The sequence below is a fragment of the Chelmon rostratus genome, chromosome 7 (assembly GCF_017976325.1).
Source record: "Chelmon rostratus isolate fCheRos1 chromosome 7, fCheRos1.pri, whole genome shotgun sequence".
Lineage (NCBI taxonomy): Eukaryota > Metazoa > Chordata > Actinopteri > Chaetodontiformes > Chaetodontidae > Chelmon > Chelmon rostratus.
This window is the reverse complement of record NC_055664.1, coordinates 1,356,616-1,384,089: the sequence shown is the minus strand read 5'-3', so window position 1 is coordinate 1,384,089 and position 27,474 is coordinate 1,356,616. Positions and strand designations below refer to the sequence as shown.

General features: G+C 41.6%; 1 protein-coding gene across 1 annotated transcript; it reads right to left on the bottom strand.

Moving 5' to 3' along the window:
* Positions 1-847: 847 nt before the first annotated feature.
* On the bottom strand, positions 848-27,166 carry LOC121609125 (melatonin receptor type 1B-B-like). The gene is made up of 3 exons (XM_041940680.1): positions 26,971-27,166; positions 5,266-5,384; positions 848-1,597 (listed from the first exon to the last, which is right to left on the bottom strand). The coding sequence occupies exons 1-3, from the start codon at positions 27,164-27,166 to the stop codon at positions 848-850; spliced, it is 1,065 nt and encodes a 354-aa protein (XP_041796614.1).
* Between the last annotated feature and the right edge of the window lie 308 nt (positions 27,167-27,474).

The following is a 27,474-nucleotide window of genomic DNA, read 5'->3' as shown; positions in this document are numbered from 1 at the left end:
TACCATCTGACATCAGACACCTCACCAATGAGAAGGAGCCATCCCAGAAGTTAGTGTGATACATATGTTCAATAATTTATTATGGCCAAGGCCGCAGTCAAGGGAGGACCAGGGGTGGCAAGGCCACCCTGATATGTAAACAACTGCAATATTACCAGTAATATAATTCATACATAGACCAGAGATAGTGTCCTCTGGTTTATGTGAATATGATCAGTAAATTCCATGGTTATCTGCTTTTGACTTCTGCAAGACTGAAATTTTGTCAAGATTCACTAGGGTTCATCATCTGGGATTCATACATATCCATGTCAGATTTTATGTGCTAGTAATTTTATGGTCTGAACTAAAATATTAAGACAAATTGACTGATTACTGAGGCAACTGTTGCAAGGGACATTCACTTGATAGACGTTTAACAGATTTTTTCTGCAGGATGCTATCACTAGTTTGCATTTCTTATTTTTGTAATGCACACTGTACTTGCGATCATCTGTGATGATTTGCTGTAAACAAAGCTGAGCAATGTTTTAAAAATGGAAAACATAAAATCAAGGTGAAAATCAATTTAAGACTGTCAACTATTTTAAAAATAATCTTCTTCAGATCAAATCACTATAACTGAAACTCATTAAATTTTATGAATGGCACTCTTAAAAGAATAGATAAGAGAGCAATTGTTGTCAATATGCCTCTTTTTTTCTCATTTTTCATTTTAATCTCAGTCATGCTCACTGTTGAGCACTATATCTATATTTCTAGAGTTCATTGCTTTGGCACAGTACAGTTTAAGTCTGATTGATGGCACTGCACATGGACAAGGAGATGAAACTGGAGAAAAAACGTGTTACAGAGTTTCTCCTTTCACTTGCTCGTTGTTATTGAGTCCTGGTGAGGGTTTGCTCTTCATGCCCTCAGTACCCCCCCGTGATGTCTCCTGGAAGAAGAGGTGTGGCATCCACACAGACGTGATGATCCGCTTGTACTCCCTGCGGAAATTCTGGTTTAGCAGGCCATAGATGATGGCATTAAGGCAACTGTTGAAGTAAGCCATGAAGTAGCTCACTACAAAGAGCCACTCAGGGATGCGAGGTGCTACTGCTTCAGGATTAATAGCAACAGCGAGCCCAATCAAGTTGAGTGGTGCCCAGCAAATTGCAAACAGCACGAACACCACAAACATGGTGATAAAGTTCCTCACGTCACTGGGCTTGATGCGAGGGCGGACCTCTGACTTTACCTTCTGCCTCACCTGAATGACCAGGAACCAGATGCGCAGGTAGCAGAAGGTGACCACAGCAATGGGAACAAAGAAATGGATGACCACCACTGTGATGGTGTATGATGTGCTGACTGTCTGTGCAAATGTGCATGAGTAGATGCGTGGGTCATACTGCAGCGAGCCGACAAAGAAGTTGGGCACAATGGCGATGACTGTCAGCAGCCAGATGAGTGCGACCAGAAGCAGTGTGTTGCGGTAACTATACAGCTTGTCGTAGCTGAAGCTGTGGCAGATGTAACAGTACCGGTTGATGGCGATGCCTGTTATGTTGAAGATAGAGCCAATGACGCTCAAGCCCATCAGGAAGCCACTCACCTGGCAGAGACAGAGAGAGGGAGAGAGGGAGACAGGGGGGATAAATGCAGTCATTTATTCGACAAATTACCAGTAGATACTCTTTGATGAGAAACAACTTCAGTGCTACGCTACTTTTTCTGTGTGTGTAGTGTAGCTTGCCACTTGAAACAAAAAGTGTAATGCTTCTGTATTAAAAACTTCCAACAAAGATGAGCTACAGCTTCAAAGTAGATTCCCCCAACATGGCTGTATAGCATTTGTTTAACATAACAGAATTTAACTTGCATTGAGCCACCACCCGTCAAAAAGGAAAAATTGATTTTATTATATAAATTTAGTCTCAATTAGAGGAATGCTAAGAAGATCTTGACTTGTACAGTGACCATAATACTTGATACACACAACTCACATTTCATATAAATGAAAGCTTTATTACAATTACCTATTCACACAAATAAAGGAACAATTAAATGCAACCATTAATAGGCTAAAAAGTACAAAGACTACAATAATTAGCAATTAATGATTAAATGAGGAAAATCAGACCAGGTCAAGCGTGGCATTTTAATCACATACATTAGTTAGTGGAAACACAATAGAAGTGGATGAAATCTTTAAGACTAAACATTTAAACAAGGCTGATCAGTTGAGAGAGATGGAAACCATAACAAATTATCTGAAGTAATTAGGTCTATAGAAAAAAAAGAGTTTAGTACCATTGCACAGTAGAGAATATACACACCACAGAAATAAAAATATAAGCACAATGAAAAAATATGTATATTGCACAGGATATTTGCATGGATGTAGTGGATATCAGCAAAATGTTAAACAATAATAACACGGTAGTACAAAAACAGTCGGTTTCTGAAACAGGCTATGTTAAATGATGTTGACAGTTAAATGTTAAATGGTGCTGGAGTTGAACAGTCTGAGAGCTGCTGGAATGAAGGACCTGCAGTTGTGTGCAGCAGTCTGTTGCTGAAGGAGCTGCTTAAAGTCCCCCACTGTCTCATGTGTGGATGAGAGGGGTTGTCCATGATTATTGTCAGCTTGGCTAACATTCTCTTCTCACACACCTCCTTGATGGTGTCCAGAGGGCAGTTCAGGACAGAGCCAGCTCTCCTGACCAGTTTGTTTAGTCTTTTCTGTCTCTCTCAGAGCTCCCACAGCCGAGGTAAACACTAAGATACTTGTACTTGCCCACGATCTCAATGTCCAAACCCTGTATGTTCATTGGCAGTAGTCTGTGGTACCTTCCTGTGGAAATCAATCACCATCTTCTTTGTCTTGCTAGCGTTTATGTGTAGGTGGTTCATTTCACACTATTTGAAGTTGCTTGTTCCAAGTAGCCAGGTTGCAGTCTACTCCAGCTCCTTCCAGCCTCCCCTGGGTAGTGATGGCTGGATTGTGTTGAAAGCGCTGGAGAAGTCTAAAAACATGACCCTCACAGTGCTCCAAGTGCGGAGTGCGGAGGTAATGGCATCTGGTCTGGGTCGTAGTGGGTGGGGGAGGGAATGGGGGCAGATTCAAATCTGTTGAAAAACAGATTCAGTTATTTTGCCCATTCCCAGTCTCCAGATTCTGGGCCCCTCCCAGTCTCTTTGGTGTGGCCAGAGATGGTTTTCAGGCCTCTCCAGACCTCTCTGGCATTATTCCTCTGAGGGCACTCTGTGCTGTCTTTGTCTTATCTTCCTTTTCAACTCCCTCTGCACCTTTTTCAGCTAATTTTTGTCCCCAGATCTAAAAAAAAAACTCTTCTTCACATTCAGTAGGGCTCTCAGTTCCGGTGACACCCAGGGTTTGTTATTTGGGAAACACTGCACCTTCCTGGTTGGCACAGTGTTGTCCACACAGAAGTTAATGTAGTTGGTTGTTAAACTGTCGATGTCCTCCCCATGTGGACATAACACTTCCCAGTCAGTGGTGTCAAAATAGTCCTTCAGTGCCATACTGGTCTCCTCAGACCATCTCCTCTTCTTCCTCTTGTCTCTCAACTGGTGGGGGGGTGATAACATTTTCACAATCCACACTTGGTTGTGCAGGTGACTCTCTCCTTCTCCATCACAGTAGGCAGCTTCACACTCACCACTTCACTGTGTAGCAGGCTTGGGCTCAGCTCATCATTGGCCAGTGGAAGTGAGTTGGCCTGATGAAGAAACTTTTGCTTCTTCTTGCTTATAGTGTTCTTGTAATCCTGTACAATGAAGCGTGGGCCATGGACACCCTGTGCGTCAACAGAGGTCGCCTTTCACTCTTCCATTTACACTTGCTGTTACAAGCTACGTTCAGTTATTTGCAGATTAACAATTAACTGAAATTAATTAACCGAAATATCATCTAAAATATTCTTTGAAATATGTCATTGCATTTGAAGTAGGCCTACAGTAATGAAACTACTCCCCAAATATCAACAGTGTCACTGAAAAATAGTTTTGTGTCAACCACAACAAATTGGTGAATCATGCTTTGTAAAAACATCATACACTTGATTTCTTCACATAAGGAAACAGGTCTTGTTAGTTCAGGGGTTTGTTGTCCCTGCATCCAAAGTCACTATGTTGGGACAAAACTTTATACTTTCCTTTTATATAGTTGATGAAACATATGCATCAGTTGATGTACATTTGGCCTTTGTCCTTTGATCCTTATGTGAGTCCTTGATAAAGTCCAGATCATGAAATATTGGTTCTTTAAAGGGTCAGTAGCAGGTCGATGCCAGGGCTAATCTGTGAAAGCAGATCATTAATCAATAAAGGGGTTTAGGTTCTCCCCTCCGTTGGGCTCATCATTCCTGTGTTCATCCTCTGTGAATCTTGATACTTGACCCAGAGGCCATGTCTACTTCTTGTCTACATTACTGCTGTATTGCCCAAATTTCCCCGGCTGGGGATAAATAAAGTTTTATCTTATCTCTTCATATCTTATGTGGCCTTCAGGCATGGTTGATTCTTTGATGAACATTTTGGTATCAAAAGATACCAAAATGTTCTTCAGCATCCATGTTGATTCACACTACACTGCAGGTAAATGGGGGTGAAAAGGGCAAAATCTTTCCACCCTGAAACCAAAAAAAAAACAATTCGTAATAAGCTTAGCAGCTAACCAAGAGGGCAATGAACGAAGGTTGGCTGTTAAACACAGAAATCATACAAAAGATCTCCACACTGATAGCCCCTTTTGAAATTTGATAAATCTATGTTTCAGTCACAAAATCTTTGTCAGGTTTTGTTGAGTAAAAACAGCTGGAATGACTGAAAACACAGAAGGAGACAGTAGAGGCCATCAGATGAAGAAAGTTATGTGTTTTGGTGGCACCTGGAAGTTGCACAACATCTTCCCTGTTCCATTTTCTTCATATAAGCTTGCAATCTACCTAATATTGACATTGACACTGTCTACCACACAACATCTATGGCATGTCTGTCACGGAAGAGGGATCCCTCCCCTGAGGTTTCTCCCTGTTTTTCTCTCTTAAAGGATATTTGGAGGACTTTTCCTTATTTAGATCAAAGTTATAAGGAGTGAGGGTGTGCTGTGCTGCACTGATTGTAAAGCCCTTTGATTTGTGACTTTAGTCTGTATAAATAAAGATGACTTGACTTGAGCTGAACTGCAGAAATAAAATCAAGGTTGCTAGCAACAGTCAAAACCAAGTTATCATTTGACATAGAGTCTAGGCTCACCTTGCACTGGGTGTCACCCAATGACCAGCCATCATGGAAGATAGCATACAACACCAGAGGGTAGGGGTAGAATGCAACCACCAAGTCGGCGAAGGCCAGGCTCACCACAAAGACATTTCCTGGGTAGGACAGAAGGAGAGGAAACAGAGAGTCATGTGAGACTATGAAACTGAATTGAATTGACTCTAACAACGTTGAGTGTAGCAGCAGGAGGTCCATGTACAATATTTGGCCATACCTCACCCATGCTATGCTTCCTAATAGTGTCAACCAATCAATAACACTAACACGGCAGCTGAAAAGAAAACACTGAGCACACGCATTCATTTCATTACACAGCATCACACTTCATTACAATTTCCTTCCTCTGTTAACCAAACCCACTGAATTAGGTAGACAAAATACCAGAAACATCTAAAACACAATTGCTAATTGTGTATAATGTCTCCCTTGATCTAAACCTCTATTCTCTCTGTCCCCAATATGGTGCCACTGTCACACTTTCCAGTACGAGGCAGTGTATTGCCACACCACAACAAAAAATGTTTGCTCTATTTCTACGAGATCATTTATATTTTTAATGTTGTTATGACATATCTCCGTGTTATTAATAGGTATCAATGTGGGGATCTGCATTTCCCCTCCTTTTTCCCCATTGAGTCCTTGTGTTTCCATGTCCCGCCTGTCTCTTCCATCTGGCATGTCAGAGTCTTTGGGTGCATCTCATTTCTCTTCAATTGCGTCCACGTTTTCCTCACTTGCGTCTTTTCCTTGCGTCTTAGTCCATCCCATCGGGGATGCATGGAGAGACACAAGGAAACCTGTTATTGTATTATTGCTCTTTGGAGAATGCAACGTTAAGTTAGGCTCGTCTGAATTACAGTCAGTCATTGCAGGATACGTACACCTAAACAGTTTCTTCACCTCGTTCAAATGTGCCAGCTGTGGGGCAGAGTTTTTATGTTCAGTTGAAAGACTTCCGGGAAGGATGCACTCATGTATCCTTGCTCATGGATCCCTCTTCGCTCCTCGCTCCTCGGAGCAGAAATAAGAACTTTGGGACGGAAAAGAAAAGGAATGACACACACAATGACATACAACACTGTCATTTTTCCTTGACAGTGACACACACTATCAAGTCTCCAGTTGTAGAGTCCTACCAGAGCTAGCCCTCTTCCTGGAAAGGCTACAAACATCCCCCCCAATTTGTGACCTTTTCAATCCACCCCACACCTCTGTTCATCACAGAACATTAATGAATTACAAAAAAATACAAATTCTAGCAAATATAGCAAAGTGTCCACAGAGAGTAGTCTCCCATCTGCAACGTATTCAAGTGTCAGTTACCTTTTCAAGAGTCTGACCCAAAATATTTCTCACATACAGCCAAGACAAAGAGGAGAGATGGATGCAGGGAAAATACTGAGAGGAATGAAAGTTTAAAACAGCATCAGCCACACTTATAGACAGGAAGGATCAAATATAGAGAGTGGCCTATATGTCACTTCATTTGGCCAGAGCTTTTTTTTTTCAGTGGCAGAAATCAAACACATACCAATACTGTTCCACATTTCTTCCATTTTGTTATTTCAGTTACCTCAGGCAAACTGTACCATCCCACAACTAATCCATGTGAGGTTGCAGAAGACCTCCTCTCTAGTCTGAGCAGTGAGAGGAAAGGCTCTTTCACAGACACTTGTGCTTGATTCAGTCTGGCTGAAATGCTTAAAAACACACCTGATAGAGCTGCCTGAAAAGGTATGTCAGTGTTAAAGCAGGCTGTGCTACAGCAGTGCTTTCTCAACAGTGACATTTCCCTCACCCTTCAGTGCCCCCTGAAGTGCAACATGGCAGACAAACCTGCCAGACCTTGCTGACAAAGCAACTGAGGTAACCATGCAAGTCAGCACAGGAAGTGCAACACTATCACCTTATATTAAAGAACATCAACATGACAGAGTGTCACAATTTCTGTTGAAAATCAAACACCTCAGAGTATAGGAAATCATTCCTAACTGTCACAAATTTTTTAACGTAACAAACCTTTGGTTATACTTTTATACAGGGCATTAAAGTGTATGATCAACTCTCTCAGCCTGTGAATGACTACCATCTGTCTGGATATTTAGCAGAGCTCCGCAGCTGTCCGACCCTGTCTGACCAGACAGAGACATTCTGTGGGAGGAAATGCATTGAGCTTATTAAAAGATACTGTTTTGACAAAAAAAGGAATAATTTAATAATGAACACCTTGCAAATGAGATCAAAGACTGTCTCTAAGAACCAATGTCTTTGCGACTATATGCTCTTGGCAGTCAGTAATAAATCAAACTTTTAACTCACTATTATATGATTGTACTTTAATATGAAAGTGCCTTCGGTAAGGTGCACAACTTTAAGGGTTATCAGTCCAAGCAGACTAGTATTTTGAACACAGTCACATTCCCCTGAAGGCACAGATGAAATGGTTTTCAATTGGCTGGCTATGACACATAAAGGGTGGGTCTCAGTACAGAGCCCAATTTCCAGATGAGAAATTGATTCAAGTTGAGGTCACTCTCTGCTTCCATCTCACAGCCCATCTTTTTAATTGCAATTGTCCTGATGTGTTTCAGTCTGGGTTCAGATCCAAACACTCTATCAGGACTGGACTGACGAGTGCAGCAAATGACTAATTAATTGCCATGGATTCTGATCTTAATCCAAATGTTGAAATGACAAAGCCCTCTAGTGGCCAAAGTAATTATGACTCTTGTCTGTCAGAGGCAAAGGAAGAAGTAGTGTGGTGTTATTGTGGAGCCAGAAAGTCCACAGAGAGAGGAGGTTGGGACAGTTGAATAGTTACATTAAATACCCATTCTAAAAATCAGGTTTAATAAGTTTGTACAACATACAGTAGGTGTTGAGCTGAGAACACATGGCCAAAGCAATGATTAGCACACTCCACAGGAGAAGGAGGTTCTCAACAGTAAGTCAAGGTGTGGACTGGAGTACAGCATCAAGAGTCACATGACCTAAACTGGAGTGGGTGACCCAGTGGCAGAAAACAACATTTTGGTTCAGTGCCACAGCAACATGGTGATGTCTGCTAAGAGCAGATGACACAGTAGATAAAAGTCATTACATTAAATTTCATCAAGGCTTTCTTACATTTATAGATGAATAACTTGAATACATTTCAGTTTCATTCTGGCAACTTCAACCACCTTCTGCATTTCAGACACGGATTCCTAGAGAGGAGTGTGTATGTGGTCACTGCTTGACAGGGGTGGTAGAGACAGAGATGCAGTTCCTCCTTCCCTGTGAGAAGTTCTCAGAGAGATTTCCACTACAGCAGAGGTGGCAAACCTTTTTCCTGTCAAGGGCCATTTGAATTTTTAGAATTCCCTTCAAACGCCATATTTATTCTCTATGGTAAGGCGTCTGATGTCTTCTTAGCTATTAGCTCACTCACCACAAACCTTGTCTGCTTAACATTGTCTCTGTCAGAATGTGCTCTTGTGACAGCTGCTGTCAAACACCAAACTCCATGAAGAGTGTTAACTTCATTCTAGTGCAAGTCTTCTTGCAACTCATCTGGTTTAGCATGTTATGAGTAGTAATGACTCTTGAGATGGCTTGTTTCATCACTACGATCATGTCAGCACGAACTAACTTAGGCACACTGGCTTGTCTCTTACTTCAACACAAAACATAATTGTTTGTCCAGTTCTCTTGGACAGTGCAACACTCTGCATCTACTTTTGCTTTATTGACAGGTGCCATGATGCATTGACATGATATCAACCACTGTGCATGTTGCATTCAGGGACCAAATGGTCTCACAGGCTGTATATGGCCTGGAGGCCAAACCACAGCATTGTCACAACATAAAACTGAAATTTGAAATTCAAAGAAACGTGAAGTTTTGTTTTGTTTTGTTTTTAAACCCAACCAATTTTGAAGTTTCAACTTATGCAATAATGCACACTGAAAACATTTATGTCTGGTTGATTATTGAGATCTGTATATTTCATATGTACTGTGTGTACAATATATGTACAGAATATTTGTGAATGTTCTTTAAACTGCTTTGGGAATAACATGCTTTTGTTTATGCCAGAAAAGCTTTTTTAGTTCAACTGAAATTAACTGAGAAGAAGAAAGAGAGAGCAGCAGATAATGGAGAGAGAGAGAGAGAGAAGAGAGACAGCCAGCAGGTGATGGAGAGAGATGAGAGAAACCAGGGAAATCTGACCAAGGTCACATGCTAATGAATTAGAGTGGTCCAAAATATCATGAACTAGACTTATGTTGTCAGCCTGTTGGGTACACATTGGATCTGTTCAACGTGAATGACCTGCTCCATGACTTTTGTCAGCCTCATTGCCAACGCCTTGAATAAAAGTTTGCAGAGCAGAAGAACTGGCTGCCAGTCCTCAATCTCCTCTACATCCTGTACCTTTCTTGGGGAGAAGGGTAAGGACCCCTGTCTCCTGCAGCTCACAGGTTAACTGTCCTTTATTAGGAACTCTGGCAAGGATTTGCTGATCATTCTCATTCCCATCCCAGAAAATCTTGTAGAAGTCTGCAAGAAGGCCATCAATGCCTGACGCCTTGCCGCTCACTAGACTCTGCAGCACCACATGCAGCTCATCATTGGAGATCTGTGCTGCATTGCGTTGACCTCCACAGAAACCTTGAGTAGGCCCTCATAGAATAGTTGTGTCACCTCTGCTCTCTCCTTGAATTCCTTCAAGAGCCCCTCATAGAAGGTGACTGCAAATCTGTGAATCTCTGCTGGCCAGTGAGAGACTGAAGCTCTTTTTTTTGTCAATTTTTGCATTCGAGGTCCATTCATTCTGGCAACATTTTGGAAATGGGAGTGAACCAAAGCACCTTGAGCAGAAAAACCCAGAAGGTCAGATAGAGCTGAGTTTTTGCTTTTAAGGACTCTGATATGTTCTCTTTCTCCAGCAGAGTTTGCTAAATCTTGCAGCTCCACCATTTCTCTCTCCAGAGCTTTCATAGACCTGGTCATACCCCCCGTGACATTGAGAGTGTAATGTAAAAACTCAATGTAGTTTGTTTGTTCTCAATAATACTTACACTGATAACATTGATAAAATTGTTAATATGAATTCATAATAACAGGACAGCACCATTAGATCAGGAACCTATTTTTTTATTTTTATTTTTTTTTTACATTTTGTGTTTTTTGTGTGGCTAATGGCACTTTAGTCACAATACACTATGCAAGAAATAGGTTTTACGAATTTTCTGTTTATTCACATTTCCACATTCTACTTTTGAGAGGAGCCCTGTATTTCAACAGTAATAGCAGCAGAGAAGTTGCTCTAACCAGCACCTACAGCACTGGCATCTATTTCCAGCTTAAATGGACGGGATGGATCCAGAACAGCAAGCACAGGAGCGTAGCAAAGGAGTGATTTTGTGCTGTCAAAGGTGTGCTGGCATTCATGGGTCCACTCATAGGCCATTTTAGGACTAAGCAGAGTAGTGAGAGGGTGAACAACAGAAGATAAGTTGCGGCAAAAATTACGATAAGACCCTACCATTCGTAGAAATCGGCGCAGCTCACGCCTGGCAGTGGGGATCGGATACTCCTTAATCACCGCCACTTTGGCTTCCACAGGACAGACCTGTCCCTGTCCTACCTGCCTACCCAAATATGTCACAGTGGCCTTAGCAAATTCACATTTTGCAAAAAAATCTAAATATAATTACACAGAAGTTGGATTTCACAGAACACAAGCTGGAATTGCCCAGGATAGTTGTACAGTATAAATGCAGGCCCACGTGCGTGTCAAAAGTCAGAAGTGCCAAGAACAGCTACTTGTTTCAAAATGCAACTCTGTATACCAGGCAGCAACTGATTTTGGTCTTGGCTATAGAGTGGACAATGTCGTGTATGTGATCATTGTAGGTTTACACTGTAAATAGATTGCACTGTGAGGCACATACTCATCTCTGATTCACATTCACCATAGATGTCAAACATGACCGCTGTGGCATCTAACCCCAAACCAGCTGTTCACCTGTGAATGTGGATGGCCGCTAACTTTCTCGCTATTGGCGCCGTCCAGGGTGGCAGCCTGTAGCAGCAGCTCGTGTTTTTTTAAAGTTTCGTTTATTTGTCGGTTCATTCTTTTTTCTGTTTTTCTGATCAATCACAACCTGTTCGTTAGTTGTGACAATGGCTGGACTTAACTTTGCTACCCTTCTTCGTGTTTTTCTTCTACTTTCCCTACTTTTTGTAACTGGGAACTTTGCCGACGCAGCAGTGGGAGCATTGTTTACATGCCCGAAGAGCTGCTTGCGCTGTGTAAACCTGTGCTGCTGCCCGGAGACAGACCTGTGGTCCCGCAGGAGTAACAGAGGAGAAGCCGGGGCTGCAGGGCTGGAGTGAAAAGGAGGAAAAAAAGGAGAAGACACAAACCAGCGATCCCGGCGATTATAACCCAGAGGGAATACCGTGAGTGTAGCTTATTTTGCTTCAGTGAAACATGGCTGCACTCGCACATCCCGGACAGCAGCGTTGAGGTCCCAGGATACAGTTTGGTACGGGGAGAGAGAGACTTTTCCAAAAGTCTGAAGAAAAAGGGTGGCGGACTTGCACTTTATGTCAGTGAGAGGTGGTGCAACCCCGGACATGTTAGCATGAAGGAACGTCTCTGTACCCCCGACATTGAACTTCTGGCTGTGGGAATGCGCCCGTATTATTCGGGAGTTCACGTCCACCATTGCTATCGCTATTTACATCCCCCCGTCAGCTGATGCAGCGGTAGCCTGTGATCAGCCTGTGTCATCAGCTCCACCGCCGCTAAACTACTGACTGAACACCCGGACTCATTCATGGTTATTACAGGTGATTTTAATCATGCTTCACTGAACAACACCTTAAATAACTTTCATCAGTACATCGACTGCCCCAGAGAAACTAAATGCTGGATCTTCTTTATGCCAACGCCATTGACGCATATGAAGCCACTGCCCCCCCCTTCTTGGCCCCTTCTTTGCTGTCGTATGTTGGGGCAGCAGCATCAGAGCCAGCGACACCAACAGACTTGATAAGATCATCAAGAAGGCTGGCTCTGTACTTGGACTCAGACTTGAGTCTTTTGAGACTGTGGTGGAGAGGAGGACGCTGAATAAACTGCTATCCATCATGGACAATGATCAGCACCCTCTCCATCACACAGTGGACAGACAGCGGAGCACCTTCTCCCACAGGCTGCTACAGCTCCGCTGTCGAAGGGACAGATACAGGAAATCTTTCCTGCCACATGCCATTACACTGTACAATAACAGCTAAAAAAAATAAATAAATAAAAATCTCTTTTGTACAATACCTCTTATCACTACTGTTTGCTACTTTTGATATTTTATTATATATAGTTTGTTCTTTATAGTCCTATTTCACAAATTTTCACTTTTTTCGCTGTGTGTAATGCTTACAGTCACGGTAGACATTTTTTTTACACACTGCCATTTGCTGTAGATATTCTTTTTTGTGCAATATTTTTCATTACTACTGTTTGCTATTTTGCTATTCTATTATTATGTATATATATTTTTTTACTGCTCGCTATTTTGATATTTTATTATGTATAGTTTGTTCTTTATAGTCTTATTTCACAATTTTTCACTTATTTCACTGTGTGTAATGCTGCTGCTGCACTGCAATTTACCAGCTTGGGATAAATAAAGTATACCTACCTTCCTACCTACCTACCTACCTGCCTACCAACCTACCTACCAACCTACTGTCATGACCCGTGCCTTGCACGCCGGTTTTGTTTAGTTTTCCTCTTGATGTTTTGCCTTATTCAGTTTGTAAGTGTTCATTGTAGTGTTCTTAGTTCATGTTCGTTTCTCTGTTCATGTCTGTTATCCCTAATGTCTTCATAGTCATGCCATGTTTTATGTAAGAGTTTTTGTATTGTCTTAGTCTCAACCCTTGCCCTGTCTTGTTTGTATATTGGTTAAGTTTCCCATTGTGTCTTGTCCTTGCCTGGTTTTGGTTACTTCCTGTTTTATTTTGAAGGTTCATGCTATGTGTCTTTTTGTTTATTTACTTCGTGTGTTTTCCCTCCCGTGTGATGGTCTGATCGTTTCCACCTGTGCGTCATTAGTGTTTCCCCCTTGTGTATTTAAGTCCGTGTCTTCCCTTTGTCCTTGTCGGGTCGTTGTCTGAGAAACCATAGTCAAAGTCAAAGTCTGTGTTCTCTTCTTTGTCATGTCTGAGTCTTGGTTCATGTAAGTGTTTCTTTGTTGTGTTATCTTTGTTCACGTCCGTGTCATGTTTCATGTGTATGTCTCCTTGGTTTGCCTTTGTCCTTTGTTTCAGTCACTGTAAGTTTGTTTCTTGTCTTTGTTCTTGTCCATGCCGTGTTCTCTGTGAGTTTTCCTTTTCTTATAAATCGCATAGTCAAGCTTTTTGTTTTCGCTAACTATAGCCGAATTTCAGTTCTTTGTTAGATTGTCCCTTGGTTTTGTTTTATTTAATAGTAGTGTTGTCTCCCTTCGAATTCTCAAGAAGTGATTTTGTTTCTGTTGTAAGCATTTTTCTGTTTATTTTATTCCCTGATAGTTTGTTCCTAGTCGTGTCTATGTCTTTAGTCCTGCCCCAGTTTATGTAATTGAGTTTCTAGTCTTGTCTTGTGATAGTTCTGCCACAGTTTATGTAATTGAGTTTGTAGTCTTGTTATAGTCCACCACGTTTTGTGTTCGAGTTCTTGTGCTGCCCCTGTCTCATCCATGCCCCATTGTGTTTTGAGTTAGTGTGTTTTTATCGCTCAGTTTTTCCCTGTGTTGCCTCGTTGTATGTATAGCCCTTGTCCCTAGAGTGTGTTAATTGTAGTTTCCTTAGTTGCAGATCTTCGTTGTGTCAAACGTATTTGAGTCTAGCGCATTCCTTGGTTTGTCTGTGTTCATGTCCTTCCGTGTCGTGAGTGGTTTTCCTTGTCTTTGATCATGTCCATGCCACGTTTCATGTGAGTGTTATCTAGTCTTGTCTTTGTCTGTGTTACCTTGCCATGTACCTTGTGAATGTTTTCCCATAGTGTCTTTACCATAGTCTACGTCCCCTTTGTCTGCATCTGGGTTCAACCCTTAGTTTCCCCTCATAGATCCCCCTAAGTCCCCACTTCCTGACACCTACCAACCAGCCTATCTATCTTGGATGCTGAGCCAGGGACTGGGAGCTGCATCTACAAAACCTTACCCTAACACACCACACAGAGTATTATATGGAGCATGTGGCTTGATTTTTTTCTTCTCTTTTTTTGCCATATTGGTTTTACATAAGCACAGTTGTTTAATTTTTTTCCTGTAGCTTACCTTGCTACATTTTTCTTGGGGTAGCTTTGATGTAGTGAAGCTTCTTTGATGTAGAATAACTGGTAGCATAGTTAACTCACAACACTTTCCAGGTTGCTTGCCCAACGCTGTTTACATATATCTATATCTTTATACTTTACCAAGTGTTTCCAAGCCCATGCAGTAATGTCCTTTAGACATCATGTGCTTCACAAAGTGGTGAACCTTGCCCCATTCATTGCTTGTAAACAACGGACCTTTTGAGGATGCCCTTTACGTTCAGTGTTTTGTTGCCCCTGTCCCACCTTGTTTGAAACCTGTTGCTGGCATCAAATTTTGAATAATTGTATATTTTCAAAACCAATTTCAGTTAATGAGGGGAAACATTAAATATTTTCAGTGTCCTCAGCCTGTTTCCTGCTGCCATTCCATTCATCTGTTCACCTGCCCAGTCAATACTTTTCCACTCTCACTCCCCTTGCCAGCCACACCTACCTGTCCACTCATCAGTTACAATAGCAGTCTGAATATGCGCTAAGTGCTACATTAAGCAATGCTGGACTTGAACACTCTGACAGCTGTTGGAATGAAGGACCTGCGGTAGCGTTCCTTCTTGCAGAGTTGATGCAGCAGTTTGTTGCTGAAGGAGCTGCTGAGGGCCCCCACTGTCACTCATACAGGGGGTGGGAGGGGTTGTCAATGATGCATGTCAGCTTGGCTAACGTCCTTCTCTCGGCTATGTCCTCAATGGTGTCCAGAGGGTAGTGCAAGGCAGAGCCAGCTCTCCTGGCCATTTTGTTAAGTCTCTACCTCTCAGAGCTTCCACAGCCCCAGCAGACCACTGCATAGAAGATTGCAGATGCAACCACAGAGTCAGAAAGTTTTCAGCAGTGTCCTACATACACCAAAGGACCTCAGTCCATCTCAGCAGGTGGAGACAACTTTGGCCCTTCTTGTAGGGCATCTGTATTGGTGGTCCAGTCGAGTTTGTTGTTGAGGTGCACACCCAGGTATTTGTACTCCACCACTCTCTCAATGTCCAAATCCTTGACGATCACCGGTGTGATCTGTGGGGTTTGATCTTCATATCCTTGGTCTTAATGGCGTTGAGTCCACACCAGTTAGCAAAGTTGGAGACGACTTCACCGTATTCCAATTATTGTGGTCTGTTGGTGAGGTAGTCGATGGTCCATGCAGCCAGGTGGCAGTCTACTCCGGCTCCTTCCAGACTCCCCCTCATATGGCTGGATTATGTTGAAAGCACTAGAGAAGTCAAAAAACATGACCTCACGGTGCTGGTGACGAAGGTAGGAATGTAGGCAGGGAGCAGATGAACCAACTTGTGATCAGATCGGCCCAGTGGGGGGAGGGGTAAAGAACTGTAAGCATTCAACAAAGAAAAGCGGTCGGAGCTGCTGTGACAAGCTGACACTCATGTGGTGCCATCGTATCATCGGGACAGGTTCGCTTTCAGGTGCCTAATACATTTTAGCCTTGCTTCCACTGCATGGTATGACTCAACTCACTTTTGATACTAGGTACTATTCTTGACTTGATTTTTCACTGCAAATAGTACTATCTGATCACCATAGCGACATCGCGTGAAACTGCAGTGACATCATAGTCAATGTGATGTTGAGGTGTAGCTCAGGCTACATTAATTTCGGAAAAATGGAGGATATCAATGAACGATTTCTATCTGCTGAAAAAAACTGAAGAGTTTAGGAAATTCTACATCAGAACTCGCTCTCACCAGCCAGTGGTCTGCAGTGTTTCAAGTCCACATTTTAGTATCACTTCAGCTCCCTTGGAACCTCCAACAAGGTGACACAAAAAGTACCAGGTACCTGGTATTGTTCACAACTTTTGCAAGAGAAAGGTGTAAAGAACGGTCAAGCTTGATGTTTTTTTGTTTATTTTTTTTCCCTTAATGCAAAAAACAGGCAATTAACATACTGAAAACAAAATTTATCTTGAGATTGGGCTTCATTTGTCATACAAAAATAACAATACAAGAAGAGCACACATTTAGTTATTTCAATAGATATCTACAGTATTACAAAAATGGTACGAAAAAAAAACAAAAAACAAAATATTGGTATGGGTGCCCATCTTCATAAAAAAGTAGGCATTTTTAACTGTAACTGAGCAGTCATAGACTCCATCATGTAGACATGCCTTACTTTTTGTAGCCATTGTGAAATCATGGGAGGGCTTGCTTTCATCCAATTGACAGTAATCATTTTTCTTGCAATCATCAACAAAATATGCATTATGTAACATTGTTCGATAGTAAATAGGTGGTTAGGAAATACATCCAATAAAAATATAAGTGGGTCCAGGGGGAAGTCCATTTCCAAAATCTTCTTCAGTTCTTCTTTGATGTTTTTCCAAAATGTCTGTATTTTTGGGCAGTCCCAAAATATATGAGTGTGGTCACCAACCATACCACAGTTCCTCCAGCATTTATTGCTGGTATTGGTTTTGGAGACAAAAGTTTTTAAGGGTGTCCTGAAGAATCTTGTTTTGACCTTCCAGTCAAATTCTTAAGCTTGATGTTTTGACAGTTCTATCATCCTTTTTAGCCTACCTGAGCCTACCTTTTACTAAATGCTACTATGCATAGAAACATTCAACAAGGGAGGTTTCAAAGTTAAGTTTTTGAACATCATTAGTAGGTCATGTGATACTATCAAAAGCTCCAGAAAATATACTTAATGAATCTCGAGGTAAAATTGTTTTGCCAAGTGCTTCAAAGTCAAGAATGTACTTTGAAACTCAACTTTTAGGGGGGAGGACCTTTTCTACATGCTGGCTCCAAATAAAACAAATGGAAAACACCTACATTCCCAGTGGCAACTGGGCAAACCCCATAGGCTGTGAAATAATAGAAAGCTAGTAAATGAAATATGTGATTGATTTGTTAATTGACATTTGCAGTTCAGATGTTAAATCTTTCTACAATCTGATCAGGCAGTATAAAATTCTTGCACGTGGAATATCCCCCAGGATATTCCACATGATGTGGATTTTTCAGTATGGCTGTTTTTCAAGTTCATGACATGGACAGCTCCACACCAATATTGTCACCATCCAGGCTGCAATGTAATTGTCTGTGTGTGTGTGAATTGTATCAGTGACTGAATATTCTGCTTCATGAAAATATCAGTCTTGTGTCAGTGTGCATCTGTTGTCTGCCTCTCAAGTCCTGTTTGTGAGAGTAGGCAGAGATGCTGACACATCCCACCAACCTTTGCTGCTGAGACAAGGTGACCACTCTCTCTCTCTCTCTCTCTCACACACACACACACACACACACACACATTCACTCATTAACTGTCAGGGCTTTCTGGCAGAAAGGGAGGAGTGCTTTGTTTGTTCCCTCTTTCAACAGTACTCCATAAAAATTAGAACACTAATTCCTATTTCATCATTTTAGGCCATGTATTAGTAAGGGATAATGTATAGTGAGCAGGTTCCTATGGAGATGCAGGTTCCTTGGCTTCGCGTCAGGCTTCTATGTCATCCCATCAGGGTTTATTTCTCCATAGGAACCAGCTCGCTGTACATTATCCCGCTTAGAACAAGGCTTACTCCTAAAGGATTTAATAATGTGACACAAAATAGTGATTAAAACATATTTTATTGATTTAAAATGAGCCTACTCTCATCTGTCACCACTCTTACTGCGCAGCGGCTCTGAAAGTAAACACGTACTTTGCATAGCAACTGCTGTGCAGGCCGGCAGGCAGGATAACTTATTTCTTTATAGTTATTCAGAGAAATCATGTCAAATGTGGAGAAGTGATGGGATCCCAGACCTGAGAGAGACGTAGCTGGAGACAGAGTTTGGTTTACCGCTGTTATTTTGTACTGATGGATAAAAGTCCTGCAGCAGCTGATTTCAGTGTTCAGCGTCAAAAATCTCCAGTTTTGTCTCCACTCAGCAGTCTTTTAGCAGGTTGATCGCTCATGCTGTGTTTTTCTTGGTGTTTTTTTCATGTCTGTCTGCTTCCATCTGGTCAACCTCTGTGTCCCCAAGTCACTTGTGCCTTACTATCGCTTCTCCTGTCGGTCCAGCGCTGTTCTTTACTTTTCTTGTCTTTTTGCTGGGGACATGTCAGTCTCCAGCCACACGTCAACTTTTTATTTTTAATTTTGTATTTCTACTCCACTCCTTCTCAAAAGCAAATATTGCACTTTATACATTACAACATTTGTATGATAGTTATAGTTACTAGTTACTTTTCAGATTATAGCTGTCACATCTTTCCTGTCCAGTGAAAACCACGTATCTCCAAATTTGGTGATTCTGAATTTGAATGTGTCTGACAATGTAAAGTAGTGGAAAAACTTCCCCAACCATCCATTTAACAAACTGCCACCAATGAATGTCTGTGTGTGTGAATAGGTGAATGCTAGTGTTGTAAAAGTGCTCTGAGTGGTTCTTTAGACTAGAAAAGCACTATATAAATACAGTCTATTTACCATTCCCATTTATTACTTTATTATTCAGTTTTTTAATTAACAATTTATATTTGTAGTGGAGTATTTTCACGAGAGTCAGCAGCCACAAATCCATTACACTAAACATTTTTTCCATTACTGTCACTCTCAGAAACCCACACACACATTTGCTTTTTTTAGTTTTAGTTACCTGGCTCTATGTTACCACTGTATCTACAAAAATGTCTTCTTTGCCCTAACACATCTATCTATCAGTTTTGTGTTTCCTTGTTTTCTTTCCATTTTTGCAATACTAAACAACTGTTGTAGTAGTAAAAAGAATGGTACACAGATCTACATCAAAAATAACTGAACTCAAATGTAACTTACTTAAATTAGTCATTAAATAAATCATTCTTTGAAAACTCTTGTCACAAGGTGGTTTAAAAATATATTAAGACTAAATTAAACACAAAGCAAATCTCAGGAGTCCAGAAGGACAACAATGGAGGAACACCACAGCACCACCAGAATAAAGATATACATGTATATGCATAACTTACAGAATACAGTAGTGCGGTTTTTCTAATCAGTTATGACAGAGAGATGCAACAAAAGCCGCTGTCTGGCCTTGAACTTGGGATTTGACTCGATGGTCACCATGTGGTCTGTGTAGCGCTGCTGATGCAGGATGACATCATCAGATCTGTCTGTTCATGACTTAATGCCTCTACCTCTTGGCTTGTCTGAGAAGTCAGCCTGAAAAGACAGCCTGACTAAGTTAGACCTGCAAAAGGGTTTGGGAAAAGGGTTTGTTGCTAAAAGGCACCGGTGTGAGTAGTTAGGTGCTGGATTTGTTGTCGGGGGCAGAGTCTAGGTGCTCGGCTCATTGTCAGGCATTGGGTTTGTGCTTGTTGTCTGCTGCTGGGTCAGCCTTGGCTGTCTGGAGCTGTGTTTGTCAGTAATGATATGGAAGCTACACTGCTGTGAAATGATGGCAGCCTGCACTTTCAGATAAGTAAATGTCAGGGAATCCACCAAATCACATTACATTAGTGAAGAGCAGAGCAGAAAGTAGAGAGTGTCACAGAGGGAAGCAAAGGGAGGAGAGAGGAGACACCAGGGTTTCTGGCTCAACTCCAATTGATAAAAATGTGCACATTCAGTGAATCCAAACACACACGCTGTAAATATGCGCTCACAAACACTGTAGGCACGTGTGAAGAACGGCGGTCTTCACACATTTATGCACACACACACGCACACATGCACACTGTTAATAAACACTTGTGTTGCATAATTCACTGCAGTGAGGAGCTGTGGCAAACCCTTATGTAATAACTGCTTATAATGTTATTGTAAGTATACTGAAACATTAAGCTGTTAAATGTTATTGGGAGTATAAACTGCTGGTATGGGCTGTAATAGACAGAAAAGATGGGACTGACCTAAAATAATGAACTTCTTTTCTTGTCTGTTTATATATCCAGAAAAACTAATCATATTTACCTGATTGGACTGCTCCTCTACTGTCAAATTGGCTAACTTACTGTACAGTATTTACTTCCCTGTTACATGGGAAACAGTCACCTCATAATGGAATGTGCCTGAGTGCATAAAAAAAATAAATAAAAGTAGCGCAATGAATGTATCCAAATATAATGGATAATGTTTTCATCTCAAAAACATTTTTTAAGTACACGTAACTCGCTACCCCGAATCACCACAGTATGTGCGGCTTTGGGATGTGGTAGTTTGCAGCACCGGGACTCTGCAGGGTACAGTGCTCTCTCTTTTTCTCCTGACCCTCGACGCAGCAGACTTTAGACACAACCCAGACAGCTGCCACCTCCAGAAGTTCTTCGATGATACAGCCATTGTTGGATGTGTATCACAGGGGAAAGAACTGGAAGTCATCACTAACTTTGTCAACTGGTGTGGACAGACCAAGGCTCCTTCAGCAACAGACTGCTGCATCCACTCTGTAAGAAGGAACGGTACCGCAGGTCCTTCATACCAACAGCTGTCAGGTTAATTTAACTCAGGCATTGTATAATGTAGCACTGTGTTCACACACTTACTGTTTTGTTTTTTTGCACTACTGTAAACATCCATCTATCTCATTCATGCCATAACCTGTGCAATATTACATTCCCTTTTCCTTAAATACTATGCATATGCATATATGTTTTTTTACTTTATTTCCACTGTGACACATATATATTTATCTTCTGTGCAATAGAGCAAATACTGTACTTAAATTATCCAAAATAACCATGTGCAATTTTTGCCTCAGTCCTTGTGTATTTTTTTATAGCCTTTTTATAAAATGTACATATATACGTCAACTTCTTGTGGATGTCATAAATAAAATCTTTGCTTCCTGGAGAGCAACTGACTAACAGTCAAAAACTTTATTCTTGAACAGCTGGAGGAAATGGTGAAATGAAGCAATTAACAGTTCAGACCTATAACAAAGGCTCTAATGGTCTAATGGGGTGAAAGCATGATTTGCATTGTTAAATAAAAGTTAGATAATAAATAATAATTTTAAATATATACAAAATGACTGACCAAGAAGACTCCATTAATTGTAAATTTGTAATCAACTCTCCACTCAAACCCCTCCAAATGCATTTGGAGTGACATTTAAATTAATAAAGAAAATGTTTTGCTGCTGGCTTCAGCATTATATATGCCAGGCCATCATCACACTGTCCATCAGGATTTTAAAGCTCATTTCCTCGCCACAGTAATCTGATGCCATTTACAATGGATCAACATTTCTGTTGAATCAAATTCTAATCATAACATGTTTTTTAACATGATATTATAAACAATAGGTAAAGTAACTAACAACATGTGATACTGTATGTTCTATCGTATGCTGTCCATCCTGTGCTAACAAGACATTTTGCTGCCACCTCAGTCAAAAAAAATCCTCTGTAGTTATCAGCCAACTGCACCAATTCACTGCCCTGACACTACTGGCCCCTGGGTTTGAGTAGTTTGTGCAGTGCTGTTGCAGTAAGTTAGAATTTTTAAAAACTAAATGGTGGACACTAGTCCAAACTATTGGAAACCTCCTGCAAAATTGATACTTTTAAATATCAGTATCAGAATATTGTTGCACAACATTCTCATCAGATTTAAAACATTCAGTACACTGACCAGTGTGGTGTGGACTCCCCTGTCATACTTATTGTATTATAACTTTTGGTTCTGTGTCTATTTATTCTGGTTTGGTCGAGGCAATGCGCTCAAATGTGTGCTTGCACCAGGCTTGTTTGGCCCTTTCCTATTTCAACATGACAGTGTCCCAGTACACACAGTCAACTCCATAAAGAAATTGTTTTCCTATCTGGTGGATAGCCTGAAACAAGAGTGGAGGATGTTATAGCAGCACATTAAGCCCATGGTGTCAGAATGACATTCTCCAAATAGTCTACGTATCCACATACTTTTGGCCATGTAGTGTACCGTGGTTTCTCAATTTACAACTTCACACCCAAAAAGAAGAAAAAGATGGAGACAAAGACAGTGACAGAGATAGATAGATGAGGCAGATAGAGCGGGAGAGTGAACAGTGCTGAAGGCATTCTCTCCCTCTCTTTCTCTGTGGATGACTTGTATAAAAGGTCTCTCACCCATCGTGCCACAGGAGTCGCCTCTCTCCCTCTGTACTGCTCTCTAATTGGCTCCTTTTCATTAGCTGTGGGATTTCTGAGACTCTTTAGAACCATAGTGGCATATCAATGAACACTCTCCCTTTCGCTGATTGGCCACCTGGAGCAGAGAGTGACTTTGATGGGTCATGCTTTATTCTAGAACCTTTATTATTCATTGACTTGACATAAAAACTTTGGCTGATTGGCTGTACTGGGATTTACTGGGATTTACTGTGTATTTCATGGTAAATTCACAAAATGATGTACATTAAGTGTAAAGAAATACTCAGTACCAGGTTTGCAAACTCCAGTGGGGGAAAAAAGGTGACACTTCAGGGAATAGGTCCAAACATTGCTTTGTGATGCATACCCTAACCCTCCCCTAACCCTCACTACTTTAGCCGGTGCCACTGCGCCAAACAAAGCTTAACTAGCTAAGTTACTGTTGCACAAGGTTATGTTACTGAAGCTCTGCAACATTTTAAGTTGAAAAGACTTTAATTATAAAAATGAGGTGGAACTCCACACTTCTTTTATTTTGTTTTTTTTTTATGTTCTCTACCTCTGCTGCTATTTTTCTTGCCACTGCTACACATGCTCTGTAATGTCCAGATTTCCCCAGCTGGGGATAAATAAAGCTTTATTCATCTTTCTTTTTTTATCCTATCTTTCTTTCTTTTTTTTTTTGCACTGTACACATGATCACATAGATTCTTGTTACATATTATACGTTACATTTATATAGGTGACGTTCTTCAAAAACACATTGTACATGAACAAGATTTGTCTTCAATTGCAGTAATGACCCACTGATAACTGCGCTACGTTCAGAGTTTAACAAGACATTTCGGGTTGGCGAACAGTTGGCTATGTACTATGACACTCCCTCACAGATACACAGTACAGCCGCTAGCCAGCCACAACACAATTACCCACATGGTCACTCTCAAAGGATCATAAATGTGCTTTTAGTGACTGTCAAAGCTCCACCAGACATCCTGTTTTTCACGTAGAGAAATGGTGTCTGACATGGTGGTGGCTCCTATGACCAGAGTGCTGGCCATCAGGGTGGGCACCACAACATCACCCATTATCATCACAACACCAGAGCCCAAAGAAGGGGCTGTGTTCTCAGATGACTATCTCAGTCCCTCACCAATTACACAGTATTTCAAATATTTGAATGACACAGTCATACTTGCACTCTGCAGGACAATAGCTCAGTCATGGCCTGTCAGTACTCCATGTTCAACTTCACTCAGCGGTGTACAGAGGATCACATACCCCTGAATGTCACCAAGACTAAGGAACACCTTATTGAAACCTGAAACAAAACTGGTATGCCACATCTCCATCAACAGTGAGTGTTGAGATGGAGGAGATCTTGAGTGAGTACCTTGCACCCTTAACAATAAACTCAGCTCTGATCATGGCAGTACCAACAGCCAGAAAAGCTGACAGCAGAGGCTGTCTCTCATCCAGAAACTCTGGTAACTCAGTCACACCGCACGTTCAGCTCCTCTGGTACATGAGCATTATGAAGCCTGTGCTCCTTGACTGTTCTATATGCTACTACACTACGTATGCTCACAATGGCTCTAAAATTATTGATCTCCCTTTGCCCAACCTCCCAACCCCTACAGATCAGAGAGAGCCTGACTGGATTAAAGTGATATTTTTACACACACACACACACACATATATATATTTATTTATATAGAAAACATAACAAAATAAAAATGACACACAATGTTGTAATGAAAAGGGCAGTCATGTTATAGATAATCTGTCAGCCATCAGAAATTTGAAACCATTTTAAACTAACCACAAATATGCACCATGCTATTTCTGTTCTACATGTTGGCTGCTTCCATGTGGTGAATGCTGTCTCACAGGGAGTGTCAGGGCAGGTGAGGTAGCAGATAAATCAGACAATTTAACTGCTGCCGTCAGACTTGGACGGAGAGGCAACCATAGAGGCTCTGGTGGTATTTCTGCCAATAGGCCACAATGCTCTCACAAGCAGATGGCTGGGACACACAATCATGCATTAGCTCTTCCTGCAGCATATCTAATCTAGCATTTCTGACTGGAACATCTGGAAAATTCCTTCTTTTTGCTATCTGAGGACAAAAAAAGAACAACAGGTTAACTAGTTAAAAATAAAAAATAAACAATATATACAAAGAATATTGAGGAAATAAAATCCCTCAAAATTAAGAAGTTCAAAAGGGATTCTGATGACTACAAACTACAGAAAGCTTACCCCTTGTTACACAGACAACAACGTGATCTCTGATCCAATGTCAAAAGGATCATCCAGTTATCACTGAACTGCAAATCAAACAGTTAGCCAAAGCTCACTCTCTCTCTACAGCAGGGATGAAAAACCTCTGGCAAAAGCAATTACTTATTTCAGCAATAAAGAAATTAACATCAAATACTAGACTTACACATCCTTCTGAGTGGTCCCTGAAAGCAACACACACACACAGCAGTTGATAACATGTCAGTCAACATGTCACATCATGGTGACTGTCAGCAAAACATGGGTAGATTCAGAGAGTCATGCTCTCCAAGAGAAATTAACAAACTTTTTTTTTTAAGTAAAAGGCAAGCAGGTGAGCCAACATTAGTTAAGATAGTAGTTACACAGTGATTTTCTAGTCTACACTGACGCAAAGCGCTTTACAGCACATTCCACATTCACCCATTCACACACACCGATGGCTATGGCAGGATCAGGAGCAATTTGTGGTTCAATATCTTGCCCAAGGATGCTTCAATGATCAAACCACCAACCTTTTGATGGGTCTATGACCACCTTTCAACCCCACTGATTTGTCCTTCATGGTGGACATTACCAAGTCCCTCTCAGAGCTGAACCTCAACCTCCAGCCAGCTTCACGTGTGAAATCATTTGAAGTAAAATTATAGTTGTGGCAAGTGCAACTGGAAAGGAGTAACACTGTGCATTTTCCGCCTTTGCAAGAACAAAAGCTTGCAATGACATCTGAATATGCTGGTGAGCGTGAAAACTCCTTCAGTCATTTGGTGAGAGGTCTCCAGTCTTAATATGTAAACAAAAGGACTGGACATATTACTGAACACATTTCCTTCACCTTTAATGTGGAACCAGCTCCATGGAGCTGCAAAGCAATGACTTAGTACTGTGAGCAGTTGTAAGTGACTCTTGCAAAGACTTGGCTCTGCTTCAGGCTGGCTGATCCAACCATGGTAAACCAGCTGTGAGTAGCATCATCATCACTACCATTTGACATGAGAGGCCTCAATGAAGAGAAGCAGGTCTAGCCATCACAGAGGTTAATGTAATATATTTGTTCAATTATTTAGCATGATCAGGGGCACTGCCAAGGGAGGGTCAGGGGGGACCAAGGATGCCCTGATACAGTTGCTGGCCAGGTGGCCAACAAGTGAGCCCCCCCACTTTAAACCCAACTGGACATGGCAAATAGCTGCAGACCCACAGCTGCTTCTGTTTGAAGTTTCTGCATGCTAAAAGGACATTTGTCCTTGCCACCGTTGGCTTGTCCATGTACAGGTACTAAACAACTTCCTCATGAGCAAGTATGGTCCTGACTATATGACCTCATACATGAGTGTCATGAGACAACTTTTATTTTTCAGTTCAGTTTTATTACTAGAAAATGGATTTGACAAACAAAAGCCAATATATAAAAACAAAGTTTTAATTATATAGAATTAAGCTGATTTGACATATTTAGGCAAAAGCCTTCAACCTGCAAGAGGCTTTGCTCCTGTAACTACAAATAATGGATGGAAATGGAAATGGAGCCATTTGGCTGACAAGTTTAGTCAGACAGTGATGAATGAGGCAGACTGCTGAAGACAACTCACTCAGTAAAGCAGTGAACGAACAAACGAGTGAACTAATGAATGAATTAAAACTAATTAATTTCTGCATGGTCTATACTCATGTGTAATTTCATTCATTCATCCATTCTCTGCTGATGGAGACAATCATATTTCAGTCAAACACATTGTGATATCAGGTTACCCTGTTTTTGTAGTAGCTCCAGGCAGGACAGTATGTCTTCAGTATGAACATACTGACCGTTCACTCGATCATCCTGATTTGTTGTCAGTAACACTAAAGCCCAGATCACCTCTGGATGTCATTTCTCTGCAGACCTCACATGTAAAATAACCGGAGCTGAATCTCTCTTTCTTGTTTACACGTACACACGCCGGTAGGCTACCTAACATACAATAGCTTTCAATTTCTTACCCACATTTCGTAGTTTACGGTTCCTAAGTACGGACATGATGACCAGCAGGTTTCCCAGGACATCCACCACAGTGGTGAAGATCAGCACGCTGGCCAGCGCTGTGATTGCCCATGCAGGGCGCGCTGCACCTTGGCTCGGCTCTGGCCCGTTTTCCGTCCCATTCTTCAACAGCGACTCATCCTCCGGAATGTCCATTGCCCCTCTCTCCCCTCCTTCACACCCTATGTTCGGTGTGAGTGATCGCTGGGATGCTGTTTCAGTGTGACACCCAAAGATATCAGCTGTGTCCGTCAGTGGCCACGGGTTTTCTCTGCCTTGTCACTGCGTCCAGCCGCGTAACCTGCGCCAGAGTCCGAAGCCGTTCCGCCGCCCCGCTGCCAGTCCACCTGGAGCGGGTGGCGGTGGCCGAGACCTAGTCCAGGGACCCTGGATGCTGAGTGCAAAGATGCGCCGCATGAATACACCTCCTCCTCCTATTATTCCCCTGCTCTGTCTCCCCAGAC